Source organism: Buteo buteo, chromosome 8 (assembly GCF_964188355.1).
Source record: "Buteo buteo chromosome 8, bButBut1.hap1.1, whole genome shotgun sequence".
Classification (NCBI taxonomy): Eukaryota; Metazoa; Chordata; class Aves; order Accipitriformes; family Accipitridae; genus Buteo; species Buteo buteo.
Window position 1 is genome coordinate 11,088,359 of NC_134178.1, and position 17,242 is coordinate 11,105,600.

At 44.8% G+C, this 17,242-nt stretch overlaps 1 protein-coding gene across 1 annotated transcript; it reads left to right on the forward strand.

Annotated features, from left to right (window-relative positions):
• The first annotated feature begins 300 nt into the window (after positions 1-300).
• ICOSLG (inducible T cell costimulator ligand) lies at positions 301-15,492 on the forward strand. Its single transcript, XM_075033603.1, has 7 exons — positions 301-390; positions 3,801-3,841; positions 6,048-6,410; positions 6,904-7,188; positions 8,771-8,947; positions 10,079-10,114; positions 12,846-15,492. The coding sequence occupies exons 1-7, from the start codon at positions 377-379 to the stop codon at positions 12,854-12,856; spliced, it is 927 nt and encodes a 308-aa protein (XP_074889704.1). The 5' UTR covers positions 301-376; the 3' UTR covers positions 12,857-15,492.
• The last annotated feature ends 1,750 nt before the right edge of the window (positions 15,493-17,242 follow it).

The window sequence follows — 17,242 nt, forward strand, 5'->3', positions numbered from 1 at the left end:
TTCTACGTCTTCAACCGCGCTCACGCACCGCACCGGATCGCATTTATGGTTATTTACTAATTAGTCGTAAAACTAATGCCTTTCGAAACGCGGCTCGACAGCAGAACCCCCGGTTCCCTGGCGGGCTGTGCCGAGACTACTCTGTCCGTGCGTGTCCCCCCCACACCCACCCACCCCCCGTGGGCTCGGTGGGGACGGGCGAGTGCCCGGCACCCCCCGTCCCTGTCGGTGCGGTGAGCCGGTAGCGGGACCGGCCGCTCACGGCAGGCGGAAATCCCCGGCGGCAGGAGGCGTGGGGAGGGAAGAAGGGGGAAAGGCCTAAACCGGACAGCCCACGGCACGGAGCGGGCAGCCGGCAAACTTTCGCCCCGCTGCGATGGAGACGCGTGGGTGAGTGGCGGCCCGGGGCTGGGGCACAAGCCGGTGGTGGGCTGCTTGCTTGGGGGGGGGGGGGGCAGACACACAGACCCCTTGGAAAAATCCGAGTTTCATCGCAACGCAGCGGGCGGGAAAAGTTTTGGCGGGGCTGGGCTTCTTCAGTGGAGATAGAGGTGAGGCGGTGCGGGGGGGGGCGTCGTCCCCCTTCCCCCGACCCCCGGAGCGTGGGTTGCGGCAGCTCCCGGCTGCCCTTTTGCCGGCCCGGAGCGGGCAGAGCTCCCCGGAGCCGTGGGTTTGGCAAGGGACCCCCGAGGGGGGCGGCCGGGGGGCACCTGGGTGAGGGGGGGCGGCCCACGCCGGGGGCGCACGCCCGCGTGGAGGTCGTGATCTAACCCCGGCAACGGATCGGTGGGGTCCGGAGGCTTTTGGGCCGAAGGGGAACGGTGGGAGAAGGCAAGCGAGCCCACCGCGGGGGGTTGTGGCCAGGATGAGTGTTTTTTGTCTCACGGCGGGTGTTAGAAAAGCTTCACCGATAACCCATTTAGGGAACCTGCTGATGCGAGGAGAGCCGTGCCACTGCGAGGTTGGGGGGTACAGCAAATCTTGGGGGTACAGCAAATCTTGGGGGTACAGCAAATCTTGGGGGTACAGCAAATCTTAGCGGCAGAGCAAAAGCCCCAAAGTTATTACCGCGAGCGTCAGGACATCTTTTGTCTGGCTCCTTTGTGCCAGAACAGCAACATCCCATGACTCAAATAGCGCATGAAAAAGTGGAGATGCTGGTAGGAAGAATAATCTCACCCAACGAGAACGTATGAAAGAGGAAGTGCAACTTTCTCCCATTTCGCATGACATTTTAAAAAACACATCGGAGGGGAAGGTGTGGGAAAGAATTGAAAAAGAAAAAAAATTAAAGATTTTAAATATTTTTTTAAAAATAAACAAAGGAGAGAGACAACATAAGAAACTAATGCAGCTACACCTGCACTTAGTGGAGCTCACTGCCAGTGTGGTGGACACAGGAGCTGAATGCACATATGTGGCAAAAAGGAGGTTTCTCTGCAGGCAAGAGCATTTCTCCCTTTTTCCAACAGCAGCTTGGCATTAAAGATATTCCAGGGGAACATGGTGGGTTAACACTGTCCACACGCTACCACAGCTGCAACGTCCTCCAAGTAAGAGGATGAGCATCTCTAGATCTGTCCAACCTTAACTGTGACATCGCTGATTAAAGTAAGAAATCAAGACCTGCTTTGTGTACATTAGAGAATCCATTCTGGCTGACTATCTGAGCGTTGGTTTCAACAAATGCCTACCATGGGAAATTCCCTAAAGAGTCCCATAAAGATCAGTCAGTTGTTGTTCTCCACTTAATTCAAATTACTTGCTATATCCATAGTCTCTATCTTGGGTGGGGAACAATAAAAAAAAAAAACAGCCACAGGATTAACAACGATTAAAAACTACATTAAGGTGAGCTTGTCAAGACAGACCTCTACAAGCCTGGCATAAAAGTGATGGCTCCTGCACAGTATAAAAACACAGCAGAAATGCAACACAAGACCACATGCAAAAACCACCAAAAGACACTGTGAGAGACAGAATGAAGCAGAGCTGACTCCTTGGAGCGTTTAGCTACACGTACTTGGGAGATTTGCTTTAGGGCTGATTGCGGACTTACTAAAATAAGTGTTAGAGCAGAAATGTTCCACACTGGGCATCCACTTAAACTTTTGAAGCCTTATCTATGAAACCATTTCAAAGGACACAGAAAAGGAAAAGAAAGTGTTTTCTTCATATAAAAGTAATACAATTCAGACTGACTCTTCCCTAAACTTGCCCCACCTCATTCTCTGGAGATGGGGCTTCAGGTGGAGGTAGCTTTTGTGTCAGGAGTGCCCTCTGCTTTCTCCATGGGAAGCCAGATATATTTGGGAAGACTGTAATTATCTTGGGGGCAGGTGGGAATTAGAGACCCTCCTCCACAGCAAAAGAGCCCCAAGTTGTGCCCAGGCAGCTGGCAGGAGTAAAGCTGGGCAGAAGCGATGCCGTGGCTAGGAGGTGAGGGATGAATCCCGATGCTTGGCTGGACAAAGGGGCAGGAGCTGTGGGGAAAGGGCAGAAAGCTGAGAAGAGAGAGGGGATGTCGTAAAGCTCAGCTGATGGGGAAAAGCGAGGTAAGAAATGGCTGCTGGGAGATTGAGCTTAGGTTAGGGCTTGGAGAGAGGAGGGTCAGGCAGGGCAGGGTTAATTTGGGGGGAAGGCGGCGAGCGGTCTGTGTGGGAGACCCTGGGTGGACGTGGGCTGCTGCGGGCAGCTCTCCCCATTGCCCCAGCCCTTGGCTCAGTGTTGGACCTGGCTGGGGGTTGAGAACAACTGGGGAAAGGAATCAGCTGCACGCAGGTAGTGTGGCCTCACAGTCTGTTTGCTTGCAAAAGTGAGCTGGGGAAACTGGGGCTGAGCAGTCCCCCTCTGCTCACTGGCTCAGCTTTGCAACCTTATTGCGCCTGGGGCAATACCAAGGTGGGCAACTGCAGCCACGCAGCTCTCATTCCAAAACCTTTCTAGTGTCTTCCTTTCCTTTCTCTTTCCCTTCCCTTTCTCTTTCCTTTCCCTTCCCACAGTAGTCTGGAGGAAGGAAAGCACAATGTATAGCTAGATACGGTGGTGAAAGGCTATTTTAAAGTAACTCTTAGGAAAGTGCTGCACACTTATCTTTCTTAAAGGCCTATGGGCTGAGAGTCAAATCAGCTGCACTTCACAGATAGATAGGTTAAACTGGGTTTTCCCATAGCATCCGGCAGGTGTAACACCCTTGGGAAACTCCTGCATAGATTTGCTCCTCCAGAGTAATCAAACACACCAAATTCTTTCCAGCAAAACCTTTGCACTGCTCCCTGCTATCAGCACGTTTCCTGTTTACACATTTTTACTGAGTGCACAAACCGGTGGTCAGCGTGGTCAGCTGCTTGTCGTTCCTTAACCAGATAAAACTGTAACTCACTGAGTTTCAGTGGAGCAGTGGGATGCAGGGCTTTGACCTGGATTTAGGCCTGTGCAGCCACTCTCCTTCCCAGTGATCCAGATCGCCTCCAGGGCAGCCTATTTGTTCGGTAAGACTATATGGTTTGTTTTTCACAAGACAGACGGGCACACCACCAGCTTCATGCCTTCTGCTCCGATTCCACTATTAGTGCATTTTACTGCTATTCATGGCCTTGGCCACCCGCCCACAAAGTTACATCGTTTGAACAGAAGCTTTGCAGCTGTCAAAAATGCAAATACTTAATGGGACATTACATAGTAGCGGTACCTAATTTACCTACTTCTGCTACTATACTGAAACAATATTTATTGCTTATGTAAACAACAGAGACACTAAAGTCTATCATGTAACACTCTCGTTTGCTTTTTTGTTTTAGCTGTGGATTTCTGTTGCTGCTCCTTCATATCATGAGAGCTGGTAAGTTCAGAGCACTTCAGTTAAAAATGAAGCTGCCCTCCTTTGTGTTTGGCTAAATAGGCGGAGTATTTGTAATATGTACAATATAAACCTCTGTGTATTTTCAGCAAGACACTTAAGAATTCCTCAGTGTGACATGCATCAGGGAAACAAGAAAAAATGGGTTTCTCTCAGTTTCAGTACAGAGAGCAGCAAAGGACCTTATGGATGCTCTTGCTTAGATTGCTCTGCTTGCTTTACAGGCACCCCTGCGTATTTGTCTCTGGCAACAAAAGGCCTTAGAAGCAGGGTAATAAGGGCTGTTGATAAGCAGATCTGACATGCCTGGATAAAGTCCGTACTCATATTATGACTAGAATTATACATCGCTGTGCCAAGTACCAAATATTAGTAAGTCTTTTATTACAGTTCCAAAAATACCTTTCAAAACAAAGGTAAGGTTAAAGGTCATCACTTGGTGATACTTATATGTTTTCAGAATTCTTTCTTCTGTGTTCTTGCTTAATTACTGAGAAGGACCTCAACACAGTTATCAAGGAAAGTCCGAGGCCCCAAAATCAGGACAAACTGTACCAGGTTCAGTTTCAATAGATGTCGGCTGGCCTGTTCTTAAATAATGCCAGTGATGGAGGTGTCCCCATCTTCCCAGGCAATGCTTTCCAGAGCGTTGCTTTTCCCGCTGCTGCGAGGGGTTTCCCAAAGTCTGACCTGCAGCATCCTTGTTGCAGTTCAAGCCTGTTACTTTTTGTTTCACCCAGCAAAGGATAAGGGCCTGGAAGACATACTGCCTTCCTCCCTGGGAGTACTGCGGTCGCTTCATAGAATAATTTACATTGGAAAAGACCTTTAAGATCATCGAGTCCAGCTGTTAACCCAACACTGCCAAGTCCAGCACTAAACCATGTCCCTAAGCGCCACATCGACACATCTTTTAAATACCTCCAGGGATGGTGACTCCCTGGGCAGCCCATTCAATGCTCGCCAACCCTTCCAGTGAAGGAATTTTTCCTAATATCCAATCTAAGGCTCCCCTGGCGCAACTTGAGGCCGTTTCCTCCCATCCTATCATATGTTACCTGGGAAGAGAGACCAACACCCACCTCATTTTTTAAGTCAGGGAGCCCAGCTCAGACATGTAGATGGTCCAGTGCACCAACAAAAGGACGTACCCCCTTTACCTAAAACATTGCTGCCTCCCACCTCATCGTGCTCTGGGTCCACATTTCCAAACCTCCATCCTGTCATCTTTCCCTAATTCACCCACCTACATAATCCCTTTCCCTAGTGTAATCTCTCCCATCCAACCCCATGCCTGCCCCCTTTTACCCCCAATCCGACGTTTACAACATGCACGCAGCTTTGGTCTCAGCAACCAGTTGCACCAGAGAAGTTTTGGCTTCTGGCATGGAAGAGAGGTGACATGTCCCTCTCAGCAGGGAGGCTGCGGTCAGAGCCACCCTGACCCTTTTGGACTCGCTGACCTGCGCTTTCTGCATCGCTCGTCAGCCAGCTCACGCCTTCCCCTTGCTCACCAGGAGGAGAGACTGCCTTTCTCATTTCTGGAGACCAGGAAAAGTGCCCTGAAAGCCAGATACTGTGCTGGCCTACCTCAGGTGGCCATGAGAGGTTGTAAAAGTCTAACGAATGTGTCACTGGAGGTATCTGGGCATGCTGGTCTGCCAGGTATATTTGTTGAGAGGGTGACACCAATGGTAGCAATAAAAGCAAAAAATTGCTATGACATGCCCGCTTTAAGAAACACTGTTTTTACTCCCCTTTTTAATTTCAGGGGTCTCAAAATAACAGTAGCGCTCTTTTTCTTATTCATGTTTCCACTTCTTGTGATCTACCTGGTGTTATTTGGCATTTCTCTTAATTAAAAAAGTGATTATTAAAGCATTAGGACTTGAATATGTGTCTGCAGTCAGTCCCAGTCAGGGGGCAAAGTGAAACACGCAAGTATCCACACTTAAAAAAGCAAAAGGCTTTATATTGTAAAAGGTCCCTTTGGAAAACGTACAGACAGACAGAGAGAGAACCAGCCACTGGTAAGTCAGGAGGTAGGAATGACTGTGAAGTGAGCACACGCACCTGCCTGTTACAAATATTAATACTGGAGTCCACAAGCGGTAGAATATCCTTGAAAAGAATGACATTTTTTCCACATAACCTGCCATTTTTCTCTCTCTCTCTTTTAATCGTCTAGTTATTGCACTGGAGGAGAAGATCATCTTCAGTAAACTTGGAGACAACGCTACACTGAGTTGTATTTATCAAGGAAAAAAATTGCCCTTAAAAAATCTACGGGTATATTGGCAAATAGCTGATGATCAAGAAGAGTGTTCAGTTGTACATGCACTGATCTCCGGTCAAGACAATGAAAGTGAACAGTGTGTTCACTTTAAAAACAGAACTCAATTATTCTGGGATAAATTGGAAAATGGCGATTTTTCTCTGCTACTACTAAATGTCAGCCAGAGTGATGTACGTACGTACAAATGTGTAGTACTGCAGAAAACTGAATATACAAAAGTGATTCACCAGGCAGAAGTGGTTCTCAGTTTAGCAGGTAAGAACTTTTATCACTTGCACATATTTGCCCAAATTCTCATTCCAGCTTTTCAAATTCGTGCCATTGCAATATTATATTTAAGCATACCCTTAACTTTGAAACATACTTCAGCCCTTCACTGAAATGAAGTCTGCTTAATTTAATTGTTACAGACAGGGAGTCTGAAACTGGGAGAATACTCCTAACAGCTGTTTATCCAGTGTGGGGTTTTTTTCATCTTGGTTTCCATTAATATAAGGGCTCTTGCACACAATTGGGTGACAGCAGCTTAAGAAGTTGCTTTCTTCCTTTGGGTTTGGCTTCAGCTTTCTGCCCTTCCAGTAATTCTCTCAGCTCTCTGGCTGACATACCAAACCTGCAGGTGTTTCCCTTTCAAGTCATGAGGGTCATGTGAAATGCAGAACTTCTGCTGTAGAACCCATGGCAAAATTTTGTCTTTTCAATACATTTCAACATGTCAATGACTATTTCTTTTTCTCTTGCTCTTCAGCTAGTTATAGCCAACCAATACTTAGTGGACCGATAAGAAACAGTAACAGCACTGGAGAGGAGGTGACTTTCAGCTGCAGGTCCGGCAACGGATACCCAGAGCCCAACGTATATTGGATAAATAAAACAGACAACAGCCACCTACTTCCATCAGAGCTAACGATCACTCCCCACACCGATGGCACTTACAGCGTTTTTAGCACACTGAAGGTTAAAGCCACATCTGACATGCAAATAGAGTGCTCCATAGAAAATAGAATACTGCAGGAAAATCTGTCAGCCAACTGTAAGTCCCTTCATACTACTTTGTGTTTTCTCGATAGCAGGAATATCAACCGGTGTGTCTCTGTCTGTAGATATGGATTAACAAGGGGCATGCGTTAATTCAGTAGTTCAAAAAAGTGCTGAGAAGAGCTCAGGTTTTGTTTCAAGCTAGTTGTGCTTGGGCATAGACTTTATGTTTCCTTCTTCCACATTGAAGTGAACACCCCATCAAGCGTGTTATAACAGCGGCACTGAGAAGCTCTTGCATCCGAGGCAGTCACAGAGCTTTACCCTTTGGTTCCTCAGGAACTTGATGACTTGGGGAGTCAGATTATTTTTCAGGGGGCACCATACAGCAGATTCACGATTCCTGAACCCCTACCCGCCTGCTGTGCAGCACTCACATTTGCTTTTTGCTCTGCCTAGTTTCAAAGTTCTGGTTTCTGTCTCCAAAACTCAATTTAATACAGTGCACTATTTAAAGTAGACCTGTAGCAAACGGGTAATATTAGCCCAATACAACAATACACACCTAATAGCACAAGTATAATATGCTATTTATTGCTGATGTGAGTGATCAATAGTAGAAACAAGTATTTAGTGGCTCAACTCTTCACAAAAACAGAAAGCTATTTAAAAATAAAGCTATAAAAAAAGTTATAGCTATGGTACTAATAGTGGATTTCATGATTTCCAAACGGCTGCATAGAGAAGCTATATGGAATGGGAGAGCTTATCTGGAGGTGGCTGTTCAGTCACATTGCTGTTCCTGTTCCTGCCTCCCACCACGTTTCTCTCACAGGTTTCTGCACCCTGGTGCAAGGAGGTTTGATTGTTTGCACAACTGTAGCTGGATACCCACAGCTAGTTTACCTGAACACACCAAGGAATCACATACTCTGGACTTAACAACACTGATCCCACAGCCATAGCCAAACGATATAAACTATTTCCAGGACTAAAAATTGTGCTCACGAGCAATAGTTGCACAGTAGAGTGTTTATATGATAGCATACCCTTAATTCCCAAATTAAAGGAAAACTAAGTAACCTTGTCATTAGTTTCCTAATGGCATTCTGTCATATTGTATTCTGGCAGAAAAGACCTCCATCTTACTACTTTTTGTTGGTTTCTAAAAGCACTACCACACTTGAAATAGTAAGAGATGTGATTTGAAACCTTCAGTTTGCAGCAGTTGGTGGAAATTCATCGCTAACTTCAGGGAAACGGGTTTTCACCCACTTTTCTGAATACCATCACATTTACCTTATAGATTCTGTATAGATTTATTTTCAACTGAGTCTAAGAACAATCTCAAACATACAGTCTCCCAAGGCTGGCAGGAGAGAAGAACAAAAGGGAAGAAAGAGTGATGCGTGCAGTATGATGACAGAGAGGAATAAACTAGCATTGTATTGTTAGACAGTATAAGCTGGAGATGTCCCTTGCTCAGAAGTAATACCACCAGAATCACAGCAATATGAATAGCACAAATATCTAGTCCTTCAGAATTTGTGTGTGTGTGTAAAATGGGGTCAAATATTTGCCTGGTATGAAATGTGAAACTTTACATATGATTACATCCTTTTTCTATTTCATTCTAGACACACAGGAGAAGCAAAGCAATGGTTCTAGCACAGAAAGTCACAAAAACCTGGAAAAAAATGGACGAGGTGCTCAAGCAGCTGGCATCATTTCCATTGTCATTCTGATGGGTCTTCTAGCTGGTTTAACCTGCTGGCTGTGGAGACGGAGGTCCTCTAAACTAGCATCCTACACAGGTAATGAGGCCATTCATTTGCATGACCAATTCTGAAGAATTCTTTTTCGTTTGCCAGAATATTTAATGTCATTCAGACTGTTGCTAGAAGGTACGAGTAAGCTGCCTGCCAAACCAGCAGGAAATGATGCTGTTATGAAAAACCTGGGATGCCCTGGGGAAGACATGTAGTGCCCCAGGACATGTTATTCTTTATGGTTTTCTGCTATTGTGTCTGAGCCTCACAGGAGTTAACTGCTGGATGTGAGAGTAACTCAGACTTTGTACCTGTTCAGGCCATAGTTTCTCAGCTGCAATCCCTGCAGGCTGTTTCTGGACAGATGGCGGGGATGCTCCTCCATGGAACAGGACTGGGGTCAGTAGCTCACTCTACTTAGCACAATTCAAAGCAGAAATCAGACAATAAATCAATCCTGAGAGCCTTAGAGTCACTGGCTGGACAATTAAGGGCTGAAGATCCTACTGGGATCAAGCAGCTTTCTACAAGTTTGAAATAAAGCATGTCTCGCTGTCACTCCACGTTATACATGTGTACCCTGGTACTGCTGCATCTGCCCACGTGCAGGACTCTTAAATGCTTGGCATCATAGAACAAAAAGTAGCTCAAAAAGATGTCTTGTGAACCAGACTGAGTCTGCTGATCTATCTGAGTACTTACTGTAAGCCACTTCGCAGGTATACAAGAGCTAACATCTAAGAAAAGGGAGCAGAGGCAACCGCACTTTTCATGGACAAGGACAAACCACATTTGCAATCCATGCCCTCTTCCTCATGGCTAGCAAGTCCAGGTGCTTCAGAAAAGAGCAGGAGAAAGCAGGGTAGTGATCTTGCCCAGCATCTGCAGCAGCTGTGCTAGGAGCCACATCCTTCCTTCAGGAACAACCCAAGAGTGGTGCAAGACTCTGTCCCAAAACATGGAGCAGGGCTGGTGCTTCAAGTCCAAAACCTATCCTTGCTGAAACGGTGATCTAGGTTGCAAGCAAATGGAGTATGGACTGCATTTTTCTGTCCAAAGAGCATTTAGCACATTGAACCCTCAACTTTGGTGGATGTTGCTTAATATTAATCCCATTTGGCTGAAGACTATAGTTATCTGTCCTACATGCTTAAAACAGTGCATTTGTTTTAACAGATGTCCCACCAAATGAAGACAAAGGAGAACTCAACTGTAAGTGTTAAAAATATATTGCTGTATTTGTCTCAAGTGTGACTTAACTTCATAGCTTCAGTACTCAAGTTCAGCATAAAGCCTTTAGATTAGACTTGCTAGATGTTACAAACTCAAGCATGTAAAGTGGTAGCCCTACTTCTTCTGTCAGCCCTTTCCATGAGCCCTGTAAGCGTTGCCAAAGGCAGCCTGAGAGTCTTGGTTCCCAGAAGTTCCTCCAACAGTTCAGGCCAAAGGACATGACAAATCAACAGGGGACACAGAGCGTACAAGCTGAAGCCACCCTCCCCTCCTGTTGCCATCAAGACAGAGCCAAACTTGGAAAATCTATTTTAAATGCTGATTTTCAAGTCTGGACAACACTGGCCATTTATCACTTCATATCATGTCAGCATCTATCACCAAATGGTTGTTCCCTGCCTTTTCAGGCACTACCTCCTAGAATGTCTTTAGCTGGGATGCAGGAACATCATTTGCTTCATGTCTATGAACCTGAGCCTGTATACACTCAATTTAAAAAAAATACTAAGAGCTCTTTTTTCCTAGAAAAAAAAATATGCAGTTCAGACCTCCAACATGTTATTTTTTATAAGCAAGAATGCAATATTGCAGGCCAGCTAGTTTACAAATTCATTTATCATTTATGGTGGGGGAAAAATAAAAACAGGACAAAAAAATCCAAGACGCATTTGGAAGGTCAAACTCAGCACATGGGACTTGTGAAAGTACAGCGAGGGTGAAATATCTGCCTATTTTATATCTTATTTGGTAGTTATTACTGAAACAAATGACTGTTGCCTGGGTGTCTCTCTCTGCAGAACAGGCAGAAAATACTGTAGTTTCACCAAAATTGTAATAATTAAAGCATAGTTTGCCATAGCAGATGCTGTGAATGTACCCAATTCATAATATCAAGCAGAAGCAAAATAACACTTAAATTAAAAAAATTTTTATGGAACTTCTTTGGTGGTCATGCAAACTGGGTTAATGGTCAGTTATTTTCCAGACCCGTCACGCAACCCCAGCCTGATACACAGCATGTGTGTTTGCTAAACACGACACTGTTTCCTGTAGAGCATAGCGTAGAAAGGAGAATGGATTTTCTCCTTAAGATAAAGAAGTGTTTTCTCCTTCCGTTGCTGTGAGCTGCATTGACAAAACAAGCAGTTTGTTTAAGGTCAACTTTTTTTCTCTGGACTTACTTATACCGGGTCCTATTTGATTAGATCACTGGACTTAGCTCATAAGTAGAAAAACCACTGTGACATAAACAGGAGTAAATATTTATCTTATATTGAAGGCTGCTGTAGCATGATTTGTTCATTAACAACAAAACAAAGACACATGCTTTCTAGACCCTATCTTTGCCTTGGGATGTTTCTGCACCATTTGTGGAAGAGGAGGTGGGACAGCGGCTTTGGTGGTTCACTGCTATCAGAAAGCGTCCCACCTCCGAGCGCTGTTCTCTGCCAACACAGCCATGGCAGGCAGTACCTTTTGGGCACCCCAATTTGAGGGCAACTTGGACCAATAGCGGAGAAATGAGAATGATCTAGGGAACGTGATCTCTGATGACAGATTGGTTATGCTTGTTTAGGCTAGAGAAGGCAAGGCTGATTAAGGACACAATAACAACCCTCTTCAGAGAGTCCTTAAAGAGGATGGGCCAAGACACTTATTGTCCCAACCCAGCAGACACAACACTTAAGGCACAACAAACTTAAACAAACATAATTTAAGCTAGATGTTAGGAAACAATGCCTTTCTAAGGGTAATGGTAGTTGAGCGCCGAGGCAGAGAGTTTGTGCAGGCTGTCAAGCCTCCATCAGTCCAGATTTGTTGCTGTTTGGTTTTTCTTAACAAAAGAGGAAACTAGTAGCTGTCAGAAATTATTTGGAAATTGCTGGTACTACCCTGGGGCAAAAGATAGGCTCTTGGAGAAATTCTAGCCTAATTCAATCATCATTTGATATTTTCAAGCAAGTTGTGTGTGGTAGGTGGGGAGTAAGGCACTGCAGAGGTGCACCCACAGGGACACTCTGCCATGGCGTTTTGCTTTTCACTACTAATGTAAATACATTTCTGCTTCTAGCAGTTTGCACTTTATGAAGAAGGTCAGATCCCAAATGCTGCAAACCAAAGACAGCCCAATGAGACTAGCTTTGCTGTTACAAAGAAAAAAGTTTTGGAAACTGTGAGGAAGGCAAGTTGCAAAGGAGAGTACCTTCATCCTGGTGGGGTTAGTCTCTCCAGACACTCATTACAGTCAGTGGGGCAGGATGCTCCAGCGAGGAGAAAGTCAGAGCTGGAGCAATTCTGAATTGCTCTCTGGAGGGATCCCTTCACTGCCTGTAGAGGAGCCTCGGAAAGCTGGTTTCCCTTGACCACAGACAGGCTTTGTGCATCTCGTTCTCTGAAATAGTTTAAAATGAACCAAAGGTGACACTGACATCCCTTCACAAGGGAGGGGGGTGTTAGCAGGAGAGCACTTTTTGCATTTGCCCGAAGAGAGGCACTTTCAGTCTGTGGCACAAGGGCAGAGGGCCCCCGGTGTCTCAGGTACCCAGGCAAAGCTTCACCCTGGCTGATTCTCTCTCAGCAGTATAAATACATCTTTTCCATAGCTTTGCAGCTTGTTCCACTGGCTATGTAAGAAAAACAACTCTAGGACATGATTATTTCTGGGGGATTTTTTTCTATTTTTTTCTAAAAAGAGGTTTTTGTTTTGCAGCACCTGTCTAAACGGAAAGTCTGCCAGCAATTTGGGCAGCTGGAGATGCATCAGGAGAAGCATCACCCCCTATCTCAGAGGCAGCATTGCTTGTAATACAAGTGACAGATTTCTGCAGAGCGTGCCAAGAGAGATGGTGAAAAAACCTTCTCCAACACAAGAGACGGCAAAATCCACTGGATTTCTATTCCAGCCACTGGCTGTATGTCCACACAACAGTTGTGTCACCACACCAACTAACCACTTTGGACAGCCCTGTGTGACAGTCTGTCAGCGTGTTGAGCTCCTGCACTGGGGAAAGCAGTAAGCCTGGGACTTAGCCACTCTGTGCCAGACCAGTGACAGCTGGCAAGTACCCCATCTCTCATCATCACCTTTGAGGACTATCTTAGTAGCAGAAGCAACTGCGTTTCAGGAGCATGGGAGGTTCTTGCTGTGTCTCTCTACCCTGATGATGACTACTGAATGTGAAGAAAGGCAGCTAAAAAAGGGAAAAAAAAAAAAAAAAAGAAAACTGAAGGACTCGCTGCAAAATGAGATTTGTGACCTTTTCCACCTTTCTCTCTCTACAGTACCTCCTTTCGTTGTCTGGTTTCACCAGCTGCATATTACTGTGTACAGAACTAGGTAGAACATTTTGACCCAGTCCTCCAAAAATGGGAGCTGCTCTAACAGGTTTAAGCACCAAATATGTTAACATAAGGAAATGTGCATTCTTTAGATGTACTTGATATCAACATTTTGTTTTTTACCGAATATTCCACCGAAAAGGGGAGTTCCACTTTTGACAGAAGCTGGTGCATACTGTGTGAAAAAACAGGCTGTGGAAATCTGACTGATTAAAAATAGCACTCTCTGCTATGTTAAGGTCAGGTTACCTGGACTTACCCTTTTCAGGATGGAACAAAAGCTGTGGTCAAGCTCTGCTCAATTCAGCTGGTCTTTATTTAAGCACTCCGTGGCTTCCAGGGAGGATTTTAAACTGAATTTTTTAAACTGAACCTCTCTATGTCCCATCCCATCCCTCCACCCAAACAAAACAAAACCAAACCCCAAAAAACAACAAACCAGAGTGCAGACTATATCACTGTGTTGTCCACGAATGTCCAGAAAGCCAAGAACTGCAGTTTCCTTGTGCATTGCTGTTACAGCCCCAAGTCAGCTGAGAGAAACTGGTTGAAAATAGCAAAGCAGTAAACTTTGATGGTATGAGGTTTTGAAGGAGGAGGAATCTATACTAGCTCTCTTGCCTAGATGAGGTAGTTTCCCCATCTTGTCACAGGGGGATGGAGATGATGATCTTAAACTGAGCCCTGGAAACACTTGGCTTTGCCTGCACCAGTTGCTAGATTAAAGTTCGATCATTTTTGTGAATAAGTCACAGCCTTGTTTGTCCTAGCTCTGTGCGTGGGAGGCACTCCAGTGTCAACTGTGAGACAGGACTTTGCTTTTTCATATCAAGATCAGCTTTCAAATCCCAGCTAAGTGAAAATAAATTTTGTTGTCCTCTTCTCCCATCGTGTGGAATCCAGAACCATTTGGCAATAGTAGCTTTTGTTGAAGCGGTACCCTCAGGGAGGCTCCGAGCTGGGTAGCTGTGCCAGGATCTTGTGGGAGGGCGGCACAGGCTCACCCTCCACGGCATTTAAGAGAGGGGCAGTTTAGCTCTCACTTGATGTGATCTAGGTTTACTCACCAATTTGAATAGGATAGGGAAATTGTTTAAAAAAAAAAAAAGTCAAGCTGCAACTAAATAATTAAGCTCCTATCTCCTGTTTAGATTGTAAGTAACTGTGTACAACTGTGGTTTTTTAAAGACATTTTATCTACTAATGTCAAAAAAAGTATATTGCATATTTGCTAGTGTTCAATGTCTGTGAAAAATACTGGTTTATTTATTAATTTCACTTTTGTCCTCTGCTGCCTTCCAATCTACGACTGTAACATACCTGTCAGGTAGGGCGTTTAGCTCACAATATTTGTCAGATAAGATTACTGAGGTGCCATGAGTTACTTTAACTGTCAGCCTTTCCTTGTCTTCTCTCATGTCCATTAATCTAGGCATTAGATATTTTCTAAGTCCACATCTAGTCTTCAGTGAACCCTAAAAGGGAATTGATTGAAAAAAGCATGCAAGCTTGCAGACACCTACAAATGTGAACAACGTCTGTGCAGATGTGAAGGGTAACCATTTCCTAGTGGTTCTGTAAGAAGACCTGCAGACATTTCCTCTCTGTCACATGAAGTTGTTTTGTGCAGCCTCTTTGGTGCTGCTGTAACTGACAGAAGCCTTTTCTGAAAACAGTTTTCCACCTCTATATTCTGCAACTGCAAGAAGCTGTAACGGTTTAGAGATGTAGGAAGTGACCTAGCAGTCGCTTTGCCATATGTTGTTAAGCTAATTTAGACTGGTTGGATTTTCTTACTTCTAGGCTGCTTCACGGTACATAGTGAATACATCTAAATGCAACAGCCTGCTCTCGCAAACTCCATGCTTTCAGTTGGTTTAGGTTTCCAGCTATTTTTGGAGGCAAGTAAATCCTAGACGACAGTTTGTGACCATTCAAAGGACTTGGGAATTTTGTAATAACAGAGGTTTTGTCATTATGTACCATGTTTATATTTTAAATAAAATCCGTTCATTCTTCTGGGTGTTTGACTAAATCTATCAGCACGTAAAGACAAGTCACTCCAAAACATTGCCCCCAACTAAAGTGGCAGTTTAACTTTCAGCCACATCCCTCAGGGCATACAAGAACTCCTTTCCAAAGCCCTCAGATAAGGAGAGACCGATGCAACACAGAGACTTGACAATCTTTGCTCTATTTTGGCTCACAGAGCAAAATACCTTGAACAAACTCGGCGAAAGCCATGGGGTAGCCTGAAGGCAGCACTAAGCCTAGGCTGATATATCCTTCCGTCACCCAGCTTAACCACCCCGAGCAGGGCAAAGGTACAACACACCCTCCCGCTTCCAGAATGGAAACCGTCTCGTTGCACTTGGGCACCAGCATCCCTCTGTTTCCCTTCATTAAAGATAGCAGCTCACATGAACTACGCGTCCCAGGCAACTTAAACACATGCACGGAAAGCACCGCTTGATGCAGCTTTGTGGGAAGACTCTAAGAAATGGACTCGCTTTCACAGAAAAGCGAAAGGCTTTCGTTGTGGCATGGCTGGTAAACCACAGATGGAAAACCCTGAGAGAACATGTGTTGCTACTTAGTGGTCTGAATCCGTCCGTCCTGTAGTCAAGATCATAATTTAAATCTTTTCACCTGTGAGAGCTGAAATACCTCTTTTGCTCAAAAACACACTCCCTTTTTCCACTTCAACAACCCTAACTCCAAACACTTTCCTCAATAGCCCCTTGTGCTATGTCAAAAAACTTTATTAGTTGCTTTTCCAAATTGCAAAGTGAATCCTTTTCATATTTGTAGCAAATATGCACAAAAATTCACATTACCCCATGAGGGTAATCTCTCTGACCTCTCTCTTTCCCAGGGCAAGAGAAACTGAAGAATAATTGAGTAATTATGCTCTGAAGAATAATTGAGTACAGCCCAACTCCACAGGGAGAGGATGCCCCACCCCCTATAGAAGTTAATTAGGCTCTTGGGACTTTCCCTCTCAATGTGTGATGTGGCATTAGGACCTTCACAACATTCATTGGGTGATACAGGATGAAATCATTGTAAACTGGTCCCCAACTCAGGATTATAAAAGTCACCCCACGTGTTCCTTGAGGTGACCTCCTCTGCATCTGGCAGCCCAGGGAATTACAGGCCACAGACCAGTAGCCTCTGCCTCATCCATCTTTCAGGACACACTTACATGACAACACGTCAATTTGTACAATTACCTTCCAACACAAGAAAAACGCTTCCAACGCTTCATGTCTTATCAGCACCACTAATAAGCGTAAGTAGTGTATCCAAACTAATGCCCCATGCTGCAAAACACAAGGCCTTGAGAACTACTCATGACCTTACCATTAATCACAAACTCAAGTACTTTGTTAGGAAAGAATCTGTCTCCCATTTTAGTCTGGCACAGAAAATTGCTGTATAGAGATAGATGCTCTTATATGAGAGACTTAGGCTGACCTTCCAACTTGCCCAAAATACGTCCCAACAGTTTAGTAATAAAACACTTATTTGTTTTCCTGTGATTCCAAGAAGTGCTGCTTAGGGCCTTTTTATAATTGGAAAACTTGGACGCTTATGCTAATAAGCATAAGTAGTGTAACACACAAGGCTGTAGCTGACTTGGTGCTTGAACTCATACCTCCAGCATGCAGAGATGACCTTCTCTCCTTGCTGGACTGGAAAGTCTACTTCTTTGCATCATTCATCCCAGTACACGTCATAAGTCAACAGAAGCCTTTTACTATTTTT

Bases quoted from the DNA above. Each gene is read 5' to 3' on its own strand.
- ICOSLG (XM_075033603.1), top strand. The intron at 6,411-6,903 runs GTAAGAACTTTT...CTTGCTCTTCAG, and splicing joins AGTGGTTCTCAGTTTAGCAG to CTAGTTATAGCCAACCAATA. The intron at 7,189-8,770 runs GTAAGTCCCTTC...ATTTCATTCTAG, and splicing joins GGAAAATCTGTCAGCCAACT to ACACACAGGAGAAGCAAAGC.